The 12,966-nt window shown below is 40.4% G+C and overlaps 1 protein-coding gene across 2 annotated transcripts in view; it reads left to right on the top strand.

Annotated features, from left to right (window-relative positions):
- Nucleotides 1-12,966, top strand: part of dnah2 (dynein, axonemal, heavy chain 2) — a 66,337-nt gene that overhangs the window by 30,411 nt on the left and 22,960 nt on the right. Inside the window, exons 40-56 of one of the 2 annotated variants that reach the window (XM_085400393.1) lie at nt 1,555-1,707; nt 4,385-4,510; nt 4,802-5,020; nt 6,271-6,388; nt 7,546-7,682; nt 8,449-8,586; nt 8,733-8,891; nt 9,017-9,169; nt 9,464-9,555; nt 9,628-9,823; nt 10,014-10,238; nt 10,398-10,502; nt 11,278-11,466; nt 11,747-11,832; nt 11,946-12,076; nt 12,239-12,388; nt 12,771-12,938. In XM_085400393.1, the coding sequence (XP_085256519.1) occupies nt 1,555-1,707; nt 4,385-4,510; nt 4,802-5,020; nt 6,271-6,388; nt 7,546-7,682; nt 8,449-8,586; nt 8,733-8,891; nt 9,017-9,169; nt 9,464-9,555; nt 9,628-9,823; nt 10,014-10,238; nt 10,398-10,502; nt 11,278-11,466; nt 11,747-11,832; nt 11,946-12,076; nt 12,239-12,388; nt 12,771-12,938 (2,545 nt within the window). The remainder of the gene's footprint in view (nt 1-1,554; nt 1,708-4,384; nt 4,511-4,801; nt 5,021-6,270; nt 6,389-7,545; nt 7,683-8,448; nt 8,587-8,732; nt 8,892-9,016; nt 9,170-9,463; nt 9,556-9,627; nt 9,824-10,013; nt 10,239-10,397; nt 10,503-11,277; nt 11,467-11,746; nt 11,833-11,945; nt 12,077-12,238; nt 12,389-12,770; nt 12,939-12,966) is intronic. The other variant, XM_085400394.1, reaches the window with a different exon arrangement.

Genomic DNA, 12,966 nt, shown 5'->3' with positions numbered 1-12,966 from the left:
CAGGTGAAAAGGAATAAACTGCATGATATATACTTCTTTATGTTTGAATACTAATTTTACATTGACCTCACATGTGTCTGTCAGGGACATCTAAGAGACTGGATGTGGACCACAGGCTGTACAGTGCCAGGTCTGATCTACAGTAACATATAAACAAGTGTAATTATCATGTTTCATTTTTGCCTTATTCTTTAATTTCTTATTGTATACACAAAACTAAAATGCTGTAAGAGTCCTGATGATACACCAGATTGGATTTTTTTTTCTTGCTTTTTTTGTTGACAAACCTCACTTAAGCCTCTTAGTCTAACTTCTCTGCAGGTTTTATCTGCATACCTCAGGTGTCAGCCTAAGAAATGCTATCTGTGCGGTGGTTTTACCCTTTACACAGTTCTGAATGCAAACAATAATTTCTGTATCGTGTTAAACTATCACAGCTTAAACGAAGAGCTGAACCAATCAGCAGAAGAGATATTTTTACGCAGATAAAGATCTTTATTACTAGTGTTGCCTTACCTTATCAAGTTCATCACATTCTACACAGCCACTCAGTTATTCAAAGATACGGCATGTGGAGGAGGTGGGGGGGGTTAAAAACCCACGTAGCTCCAAAATGATGCCTCACATTTTAGTGGTACCTGTTAGTGTATTAGTGTTTTTTTATTTGCATCTACCTAAAGTGAAGCCTTCTTTGCTGTGACTTTGCTGAACACATGTGATCTCCCTCTGGTAAAAGATGAGCGCTCTCTGACCTTGTGTGAGCATTGGAGAGAGTGGAGGGGCATTGACTCCAGGTGTCTGTGTTTGAGGGTTAATACGCAGGCTCTTGCACTCCATAGTCAGGGATGTGTTTAAACATATTGTAATGTTGCCTCGTACACACACACGCACACACACTCTTCGCGCTTTCTAGGTTAAATTTTTCTTTTTCAGCGCTGAATCCTGTTGGGAGCTGCAACTAACCAAAGGTCTAGACAATTAAGGATATCGACCAAGAAACAAGGGCAACAAAAACACACTTGTAATGAAACAGCACAGCTTCTCAGTGCTGCTAAATTTAGAAGTGCATGTTGTTGTTCTGTGTTTGTGCAAGCTGGAGAGTCATACATACATAAAGGATACCAACTTGGGCAGGTCTTGGTTCCTGTTATCAAAAATATTTTCATATAATACAAGTAATAATAAGTATGCAAATGAAGCATTAGTGAAGCTTAAGTAAATGAAAGTGGTAATTGTGCATGAGCTGTGAATACGCACATCCAGTACAGTACACACAGACACAAAAAGGGTTTCCACAGCTACAGCTTTGGAACGTTTTAAATGGACATTTTATTTTATTAACCTTGTTTTCTTGCAGCGTGAAGATTACATACCCATTAATGTGTTGTCCCACAGAAGAAGCTGCTGGTGTGGTTAAATACACGATCTGCATTTTGTGGATTGTCTCATTTCTGTCACACTGTAATTTTAATCCTGTGAACCCTTCTTCCCTTTTCCTCCTTTTTTCTGTGTCTTTATGCTAATTTTAATTTCCCTCTGATGTTGTCCTTGTAGGTCCTTGCTAAGAAAGTGTTCACTCTGTACTCTCTGGCAGTGCAGCAGCTGTCCAAACAGGACCACTATGATTTTGGCCTTCGTGCTCTCACCTCTCTGCTTCGCTTTGCTGGAAAGAAGCGGCGCTCTTGCCCAAATGTTCCTGATGAAGAAGTATGTATCTCTCTCGCTGTATCTCTCTCTCTCTCTCTCTCTCACACACACACACACACACACACACACACACACACACACACACACACACACACACACACACACACACACACACACACACACACGTGGTTTAAAGGAAGTTGAAAATAATAGAAATAGAAATATTGGAACTTTTATCTTTTAGGAACTCTTAGGCATCTACAGCCATACACACTACAGAAACTAAATTATATTGTTCACAAAATAAGAGATAAAGAAAAACAAATATTTGATTTATTTACACTGCTTGTTTTTAGTTTAAAAATGTGTCAAGTTTTTCCAAAAACACTGAAAAGGCTTGTTTTCTGTGTTCATATGAGCGCATAACTATACACCGCGTTCCAAATTATTATGCAAATGATATTTTTCTCTGTTTTTCCTAAACAGTCGATTCAAATGACAGTCGGCATAATTTTCGAGTCATCGACCAATAGAGTATAATTCAAACGTTAGTGAACAAAACTCCCAATGAAATCAGTATGTTTTTCAGAAATAAAACACTTAAAATGCACTATTCCAAATTATTACGCACATAGAGTTTCAAAAGATTTTATAGGATGTAGAGAATTGAAAATGGTCATTTGTAGAATTTGCAGCATTAGTAGATCAATTTCATTGAAATCAAAAGCTGTTTCAATCAAAAACATCTTAACAGGTCAAGTTACATATTAACATAGGACCTGTTTTTGATAGCAGTTTTACAATTCTTGCATCCATGGAACTTGTAAGTTTTTGGAAAGTTTCTACTTGAATATCTTTGCAGGATGTCAGAATAGCCTCCCAGAGCTGCTGTTTGGATGTGAACTGCCTCCCACCCTCATTTTTTTTTGCTTGAGGATGCTCCAAAGGTTCGCAATAGGATTGAAGTCAGGGAAGAATGGGGACCACACCATGAGTTCCTCTCCTTTTACACGGATAGCAGCCAATGATGCAGACGTGTTCCTTGTAGCATGAGATGGTGCATTATCATGCATGAAGACGGTTGTGTTGCAGAAGGCACAGTTCTTCTCTTTCTACCATGGAAGAATGTGGTCAGTCAGAAACTCCACATACTTTGCAGAGGTCATTTTCACACCTTCAGGGAGCCTAAAGGGGCCGACCAGCTCTCTCCCCGTGATTCAGGCTCAAAACATGACTCCACCACCTCCTTGCTGACGACGCAGCTTTGTTGGGACATGGTGGCCGTCCACCAACCATCCACCACTCCATCCGTCTGGACCATCCAGGGCTGCACGGCACTCATCAGTGAACAAGACTGTTTGAAAATTAGTCGTCATGTAGTTCTGGGCCCACTGCAGCCGTTTCTGCTTGTGAGCACTGGTTAGGGGTGGCCGAATAGAAGGTTTATGCACAACAGCAAGTCTCTGGAGGATCCTACACCTTGATGTTCGCAGGGCTCCAGAGGCACCAGCAGCTTCAAATATGTGTTTGCTGCTTTGTAATGGCCTTTTAGCAGCTGCTCTCTTAATCTGATGTATTTGTCTGGCAGAAACCTTCATCATTGTGCCTTTATCCGCACGAACCCATGTGTGCTCTGACTCAGCCACAAATCTCGTAACATTATGGCGATCATGCTTAAATTTTCATGAAATATCCAAGGTTTTCATTACGTGTCCAAGCCATTCAACTATTTCACACTTTTCAGCAGCAGGGAGATCATTTTCCTTCCTATATTGCTTGAAAATAGTGGTCTGCTTAATAATGTGGAACATCCTTCTTTAGTAGTTTTTCCTTTAATCAGGCTCACCTGGCAAACTAATGATCATAGGTGCCCGAGATTGTTTTCAGTGATACAAAGAGTCCTGACACAATTCCATCCATGGGCTTAATTGAAAAACAACTTATTTAATCTTTATGACACTTAAACACAATTTGCATAATAGTTTGGAACGCTGTGTATGTGTTTGCTGTGACTGGAAATCAGTGGCGTGCAGTGAGTTTTAAAGGAAGGCGAACAAAGACCCCGTAAAATTCTACATAAAGTGTCAAAAATAAAAATATTTATTCTTGAGAAAAACGTTCCCCATAAGTGTTGTTATTGATCAGTATTACTGGTGCAGATGTTTAAGGTTGAGCTTGTTTTAAACACTTGATATTCTGTTTACTCTGCAGTAGTGCATCATTAAAAAACAGTCACAGCTGAATTAAAAGCCTTGAGCATCATATCATATGGCATAGTTAACTGTATGTATCTACAGGATGATGAAATATTAATAAAAACTGAAGGTGGTATATTAGCAAAACACCTATTTAAACTTTATCCATTTGGTCAACTAAGTGATTTTTCAGATATGTTAATCTGAGTGTTGGTGAACCTCATCGTGTCCATTTATCCACGGCATAAATGGCAGAAGTCCCCCTCTCCATCATTAAAGGTTTCATTCTTAATGTGCTAAACGAGTTATTAAAAGTTTCTTACAGCACACGAGATGTTTACAAAGAGAAAACTCGTCTGTCACAACCACAATTGAGAGTGCTAACTTACTTGCTAATGCTAACTGTGTTTCTACACAAAGTGCAGTTCATAACTGATCTCAGATCAGTAAAAACAGAGCCAGCAGCAGTGAATAAAGATCTAAAAAATAAGCTGACCATTGGGAAATCACGAGTAAGTCTCTTCCTGTATCTGTATTCTTAGGTGCTGCTGATGGCTATGAAGGATATGAACATTGCTAAGCTGACCTCTGCTGACCTGCCATTGTTCAGTGGAATCATTCAAGACTTGTTCCCTGCCGTAGAAACACCTGTAATAGACTATGGCAAAGTAAGTTAATCTAAATCAGCAGTCAAGATAAGCACGGATTTGATATACAACTGGTAAAAAATGGAAACATTGCAGGAATGTCTTTGTGTCCCTGTGTGCACAAAGCCAAACAAATAATATAATATCTCTTTTGGTCAGTGTTCTTGTGCAATAAGATGTCAGAAATAAGTTTAAAAAATGTGACCCTATGATCTTTCATAATGTATCACTTTTTTCTGATATGTGCAGTCTCACTTAGTGCATCACTGATCACTGACTCCTTGTCCATCTTTGGTCTCTTTATTTTCACAGTTGAAGGAAGCTGTGGAGGAGGAGCTTAATCGGAGTGGTTTGCAGGTGACACCCTTTACCGTGACCAAAGTCATCCAACTTTATGAGACCAAAAACTCTCGACACTCCTCCATGCTGGTGGGCAAGACAGGCAGTGCTAAGAGTGTTACCTGGAGGACCCTACAGAATGCCATGACTGCTCTGCATCAAAAAGGAGAGCCAGGCTTTCAGCAGGTCCAGGTTAGTTAGGATAGACAAGAAAGCATTTCTTTTTTCTTTTTTTTAAATTGTAATACTGCTTGCTTTTTTAATCAGAAAGAATGTTTTGTTGCCGGACTTTGAAGTTTGTATTCTTAATGGTAAAATTCTTCAACTACTGTCACAGGATTCTTTTTTTCTTTTTTCATGCAGTTACAGAACAGGCAGTAAGCATCGCAGTGATTAGATCTAAACAGGCAAACATGAATTAAAGGGACTGAAACTGGCTGCTTGCTTCAGTTTGATTAAATGAGGTCAAAGCTTGTGTCCATTGTAGGTTTTTGTCCCAGACAGACTGAACCCTCCCACTTCTTCCACATTAGACACTGAAGCATCATTTCAGCAGAGCTCTTCTCAGTGAAGTAATTGGAAGTCACATACGTCTCTAAGTGTGTGACCTTTTGCTCCTCCAAGCCCATCACTGAGAGGAAAACTCACAGTATGAACTCCCTCTGTAATAGAGAACAACCACACCTCAGATCATGGAGACTCACTTTCCACCACCACCGGCACTTTTTTAATATTTATCATAATGTGGCTGAAATCCAATTCTTACTAAAACTTTTGTTATGCTCGAGAGCTGACAAAGTGTCATATTAATATCTAAATGGTTCAATATTTCCCAGATTCAAATGTTCCATTAAGTTACCAACAAAAAAAGTAAAGAGTAAAGAGCAAAACATAAACAAAATTAGAACGCTGTCGCCTCATTTACATCAGTGTGTATTTCATCTTATGACTGATCTATATTTAACTACATTCACTTATCTAGGGTTTTTTACAGCCTATAAATGATACATGAGATCCTCATCTGGCAAACTCTGCTACATGTTCTGCAAACAATGTAGCAGGACTTTGATCTGCTGAAGAAAGAACAATTTTAAAATGAGCTCAGACTTTTTTTCTTTTCTGTTCTGTAAAAAAAAGTTTTCATATTGTCATATATCAGAAAATAACCATGTCAAATCCAATATATCCAAGCACTGAATGATTAGAGATTGGCTACTCTTCACAAACCTTCTGACTTATGAGCCTTTTTCTGTTGGTGTCTGTACACAGAGTGAAAATCCAATAGTAAAAATGTAAAAACAAAAATGTATTTATGCAACTGATGAACATTGGTTTGGCCAAATTCATCTAACTAAAGCCTTGCATTTCTTTACAAGCTACTCTCCATGATTTTAAAACAGAGCAGATGACTCCATTTTTACCGTTCATGTCTCATTTGGCAGGACTATCCTCTGAATCCCAAAGCCCTCAGTTTAGGAGAGCTGTATGGCGAGAATGATCTCTCTACTAACGAGTGGACTGATGGAGTGCTGTCATCCCTCATGAGATCAGCGTGCGCAGGTGCGAACCCCAGAAAAACACACTGTATGGATGATTCTTCCCCATAGCCTGTTCTACCTTCTAAACTGACTGAAATTGAATGTCACAGGGAAGTTTTTTATATGCTCAGTTTTTTTTTAAGTCATGATGAAAACAAAATAAGTTCTTTGTTCCACGTGTGCATACTGCCACTTTTGAGCTTCACTGAGTACTGAGAAGCTACAGCATGCTGTGCAGCTTTATCTGCATAATCTTACATTGGGTGAGCTCATTTACAAACATTTATTGGCTTCACTTGTTACAATAGTCAAAATTTAAAATGAGATCCAGCACTAAAGAAGAATGATTCCTTTTTTTGGAGCTGTTAGAGAAATAATTAATCGATCTTGTTCATGACAATGTGTCACGTTTAGCTAACGGGCTCAGGCGCAGACCAGAAATCCTTGTAGAGAAGACAGTTTATTGATACAGACAATACCAGGTGATTCTATATACAACGTGCTGGAAGGGGGGTCCAGGGCTCCGGGGTACGTGAGGGAAAGGAAGGGGATCAGACGCGCTCCAAAGAATCACTCTCCTCTCTCCACAACTGGGTTACACAAACCCACACACTCGTCCATGGGATGACAGGCAGGCAGGGAAAGGTCTGGGAAAGATATGAAACTTTAGTTAGAGGCGAACAGACAGAAAGAACTCACAGATTCTGATTCTCAAACTACTGAGCAACTGATGCTGATAGCTCGACGATCCAGCGACGAGTAGCACAGTGCTGCCATCTTAAGTAGGACTCGCAATTACGCAGATAGGCAGCAGGTGTGGAGATGGCAGATGCGTGGGCCAGGGGCGGGAGCCCATAATGAGCACCGCCGCGGCAAGGGAGAGAGAGAGCAAAAACAACAAAAACACATGTTGCCTAAGACGGGATCCGCTGGTGAGGCACAGGGACCATGACACAATGGTTTCAAAATGTATATTACATAGTATTGATTTTAGAGTTTCTTGCCATCAGTGTAAGTGTGAAGCCAGTTTACAAAGGAGAGATCTAAAGATTGAAAGGCAGTGCTTCTATTTTTATGAACTATTAAACAATACATCGACTTCTTACTGTCTTCTTGTTGTGAGTGTGAATGTTGCTATTACACACGTCTCTGTCACAATATCTTCTTTCCTCACTTAAGATGAGAAACCAGATGAGAAGTGGATTGTGTTTGACGGGCCAGTTGACACACTTTGGATTGAGAGTATGAACTCAGTAATGGATGACAACAAAGTGCTCACGCTCATCAACGGAGAGAGAATCTCTATGCCTGAGCAGGTGAGAACAGATCATGAAACAGCACTTTTCATTATTTGACCTTTGACTTTTTCTAATATCATTTATGGTCGCGCCGTCCTCTTCAAGTGCTCCAGTGTGCTGGTGAGAAGGCCAAGTTTTGAATCAGTTTCTGCAAGGAAAGCAGTAAAAATGCAGCGGCTAAAATAGTTTTGTTCAGCCAGACTGTTTTAGATTCTGTTCAGTAAATCCAGAAAAACAAAAGCTCAAACACATGATAAGATTAGTTTTATAAGACAAATAAGCAGCATTCAAGTGGCTTAATCCTTGTTATCCGGCTCACATATGAAATGGAAGAAAATTTCAGCTTATCGTCACCCAGAATCGTCTGTGCTTTATTTGATTAACTGAGGGAGGGAGCTGAATCACACATGCTGACAATAAAGCTGTGCACACGCTGGAAGAGATTCACTTGTCCACATAGCTTTGAAGCTGACAGCTGGCTGCTTGCAAACATTTCAAGCTTCGGTTGCCTAGGTGACCCTAGGTGTGTTCACTGCTGGGTTATATGTCAAACAGCGATTGTCACTCTCAGTGGTAGTCAATTTAGTCGGTTGACTGGAAGTTGGGAAAAGTTTATCTCAGGTCATGTTTTCTTCCTGTTGCCAGCAGTTATTTAACCTGCTGAGTCGCAGATCTCATTCAATTACTATGGACTAATTACTGGTTGCCACATTGCTGCCAGTTGCTTCCTGTATTTATGCAGCTTTAGTGAATATGTATAAAAACTACAATTCATTTGTTGCAGGTGTCTCTTCTATTTGAGGTGGAGAATCTAGCAGTGGCTTCTCCAGCTACGGTGTCCCGCTGTGGAATGGTCTACAATGATTATACTGATCTGGGATGGAAACCCTTTGTGCAGTCCTGGCTGAACAAGCGACACAAAGTACAATACAGTCACTCATAATAACTCTCATTAGGACATGCATTTCAGTTAAGAGTATGTATAGTTAACGAGTATGATTAGTAATGTTTTCTTTTTTCTGGCACCGTTCTCTTTACTTCCATGTGTCACTCTATGTCACTTCACAGGCTGAAGTGAACCATTTGAAGCCCTTGTTCGAGAAGTACATAGAGAGCACGATCAACTATAAGAAGAGCAACTGCAAGGAGCTGATCCCCATCGCCGAACTTAATGGCGTCACCTCTCTCTGCCGCCTCTATGACTCCCTGGCTACATCGAGCAGTGGGGTATAATAAGCAGAGTGCAAATGTAGATTGTAATCCCATCCATGGGTAATTGCACCACAACAGTGATGAATTGTCGATCTCTAATAGGTGTAACTAAATGCATTTTTCCTTTGCTCTATCTTCAGGTGAATCCTTCAGACACAGATAGCCTGGGTAGGATGGTGGAACTGTGGTTCATCTTCAGCCTTATCTGGTCCATATGTGCCTCTGTCGACGAGGATGGACGCAAGAGGATGGACAACTTCCTACGGGAGATGGAGGGAACATTCCCTGCCAAGGTCTTCCAGAGAACATTTTTGTTTACACACTAATGGCATATGAAATGAGTTAACTTCTATTCTATAACCTCATTACATTCCCCAATAAAGGTAGGGAATTAACCAGTGTCAAGTGTACTTATTTTGTAATTGTAAATAAACTATTTTTTTTACAAAATTTTAACAAGTAGACCAACACAGTAACCTGTTTTTGCCCAATTATCACTCAAACCTTTCAATCCTATGAATTTGTTGAGTAGATGGTTGCACGCCTGCAAGCCTGTGTCAAGTGTTAAGGTATATGAATTCTTGCAGGACACAGTTTATGAGTACTACGTGGACCCAAAGAACAAATGCTGGGCTTCATTTGAAGATAAATTGCCAAAAGGCTGGCGCTACAATGCTTCGTAAGTAATCAGATGTTATTATGTGACCTGGATCTATGACATATTTATGTATCTCCCTGTCTTTTCCCTCAGAGCTCCATTCTATAAGATTATGGTTCCAACTGTGGACACCGTTCGCTATAACTTACTGGTTAAGGCTCTGGTGTTGAAACACTACCCTGTGCTGCTCACTGGGCCAGTGGGCACTGGTAAAACTTCAGTGGCTCAGAGTATTCTGCAGGGCTTAGATAACAAATGGAAAACCCTTACCATCAACATGTCTTCACAGGTCAGTTCATTGTATAGTCTGTGTTTAGCTGTGTATGCCATGTGTGTGCTGATGTTTATCTCTGTGCTTTAATTAGGCCTAATTAGTGCCTACTTGTTCTGGTTACAGTTATAAGCTGGTAGATCCTTTGAAGAAATATTTTAAAGATTTATGATTATTCACGTCGTTTCATCTTTCGTTTGCTGTCCAGACCACCTCTAACAACATCCAGGACATTATAGAGAGTCGCATAGAAAAGAGAACCAAAGGCGTGTATGTGCCAGCAGGTGGGAAACACCTGCTATGTTTCCTAGATGACCTCAACATGCCGGCTCATGACCTCTTTGGCTCCCAGCCACCCCTGGAGCTTCTGCGCCTATGGATTGACTATGGCTTCTGGTATGATCGCAAGAAACAGACCCTAAAGGTTGTCAAGGTGAGAAACTGAGTTTTAATGAAGGCATGAGTGAGGCGTGTTATAATTGGAGAGATAGTTTTGCTGCTTTCTAAGGGCCTTGGTTTAAACTGTGTGACAATGTGAAATGTTTTCTGTTTTATATGCAGAGGACACTACACTTTTTCTGTTGTGTTTCAGGACATGTTCTTGCTAGCATCAATGGGGCCCCCTGGTGGTGGGAGGACTCACATCACGCCGCGTTTTCAGAGTCGATTCAACCTCATTAATATGACTTTCCCTAATGTAAGTGTTGCTCTCTTTATGTCTTCCTGTCTTTTCTTCCTATAATTAAGCAGCGTGATATTTTAGCAGGCAGTTATGTTTTACTTTCTCTGTGTAATGCCTTCTTCATTTACACAGGCACATTTTTGCATTTCTTCAGTGTTGACTGTGGTTTTGCTCCTGTTGGTGTTTTCTGTTTGTTAGTGCTTTTTTCATGGCACCCTACAGGAATGACCCTGATTGTAATTATAGCCACGATGACAAATGCTGTAAAATTGCGTTCTCTTTCACATTTCTAACACCCTCAAGTTTACAATTGTGTTCTAGCCTGCCTGTGCGCTGCCCTGCTAATTTACCTCCTACCATCTCCCCCTCCCTCTTTGTTCCCTTATGTGTTTGTTATTCTTATTTTGTAGTTTTGGGCATGTTTATAATTTCCCTGTTTTATTGTTCACTCCCTTCTTCGCTCCCTTCTAATCACCATCTCTTTTTAGTATTTTCATTTATCAGCTAGCATCAGTTATCTGACTCCAATCTCAACCCTGTTTTCTGTTGCCTTAGAAGAGCTAAATTAAATTTGCTTTAAAAATTGCTGGAGCCATGCTGCATTCAGGATCTAAACACTTGAAATTTTAGTTGCTTTGCCTGGTTTATGTGTGAATTGGGCAGCATGAAATTAGATTTTAAGAAATTATCTTGCTGTTGTAACCACTACACCTGCATTATCCTGGTATGCTACTGACATGTCTGCATGTTGTGTTTTGGGAATATTGTTGCCTTTCCTCTCTGCATGCAGGCCTCCCAGATCAAGTGCATCTACAGTGCCATGATCAACCAAAAGCTCCAGGAGTTTAAGGAGGAGCTGAAGCCCATTGGAAAGCTTCTCACTCAGGCAACCTTAGAGCTGTATAATGGCGTCACTGCCTTTTTTCTTCCCACTCCAGCCAAGATACATTACCTCTTCAACCTCAGGGACATCTCCAAGGTACATTTGTGTACATCAGTATGAACTTCTGTTGCACGGCACATAAATAGTACAACCAAAGACTGCTTAAAATGCATTTTCCATAAAACACTAACTAAACTTCACCTTGGTAAGAATAACACATATCTACTTGGTCACACATTTTCTTGCCTAAAATCACTTTTAGGTAACAGTCTTCATGAGTTCATTCAGATTTTAATGAAAACTCTGAATTATTTAGTACCTTTGAAATTAAAATGCTCTGTGATATATCTTCCCCCCCCCTGTTTATCTCTTGTAGGTGTTTCAAGGTTTACTAAGAGCTCATCCAGACTTCCATGATACCAAAACCAACATTACTAGACTGTGGATCCATGAATGTTTCAGGTGATCACAGTATTTGAATGCCTTTCTGCAGTGCTTTATAAATTAAAATGCATGGGTACTTTTGTCATGTATACAGAGAATAATATCTGGATGATGTGATTTGTCAATTTCAGGGTTTTCTCAGATCGGCTTGTAAACCACAGTGATATGGATACCTTTATTTCTCTCCTAGAGGAAAAACTGGGTTCACTCTTTGACCTCACCTTCCACAGCATCTGCCCGAACAAGCAACTGCCAATATTTGGTACTTAATTATTTGCATTCTGTGCATAAACATTGTTTCTCCAATATGTGTAAAAATACTCCCACAGATGAGTTCATGGGTTGATGGCTAATTTCTAAGTCCATTACCAGCCCAGAATATGTGAAACTGTTTAAATGTGTTTATTGTTGTTCTGTGGGGTAGGTGATTTCATGAGTGAGTCGTCTGTCTATGAGGACCTGCATGACATGAAGAGTCTCAAGAAGTTCATGGAAACACAGCAAGAGGACTACAATCTGACACCTGGCGTGGTGCCTACAAACCTGGTGCTCTTCAGAGATGCCATCGAACACAGTACATCTGAAACGCAACACACACAACCACGCACATTTGCATGCATGTTTAAAACAGGGCAATACACCTGATGCATCAACCCACAGTGTCAGTTCCACCCACAAGTCATTGTACTGTTAAAGGTTTCTCACTTTTAACAATCAGATCTATCTTGAAACTGCTTTGAAAAACAGAGAAAAAGAGCAAAACTAAAAGCTGAGAGACTAAGGACCTATCAGCACGCTCAATACTGTCAGCATGCTATTTTGTGGCATGGTATTTAAGTCAGTAGCAGTGCACTATTGTCTAACTCACACTAATTTTAGTTTGTATATTGTATTTCCTCCTGGGATTTCCGGGCACGGTGAAGCTGATGTGTTATATCTTTCTGCTCCCTTTGCAGTTACTCGGATCATTCGAGTGATCAGTCAGCTCAGGGGCAACATGCTGGTGGTAGGTGTCGGGGGCTCAGGTCGGCGAAGCCTGTCTAAGATAGCTGCCTTCATATGTCAGTACCAGGTATTCCAAGTGGAAGTCACCAAGCAGTACCGCAAACTGGAGTTTAGAGAGGGTGAGGTCCGCCACACAACCGTTACATT

This window comes from Rhamphochromis longiceps, linkage group LG3 (genome assembly GCF_057381845.1).
Source record: "Rhamphochromis longiceps isolate RC_006_pf linkage group LG3, R_longiceps_female_GT1.1, whole genome shotgun sequence".
In the NCBI taxonomy this organism is placed as follows: domain Eukaryota; kingdom Metazoa; phylum Chordata; class Actinopteri; order Cichliformes; family Cichlidae; genus Rhamphochromis; species Rhamphochromis longiceps.
This window is presented reverse-complemented; position numbering and strand designations above follow the sequence as displayed.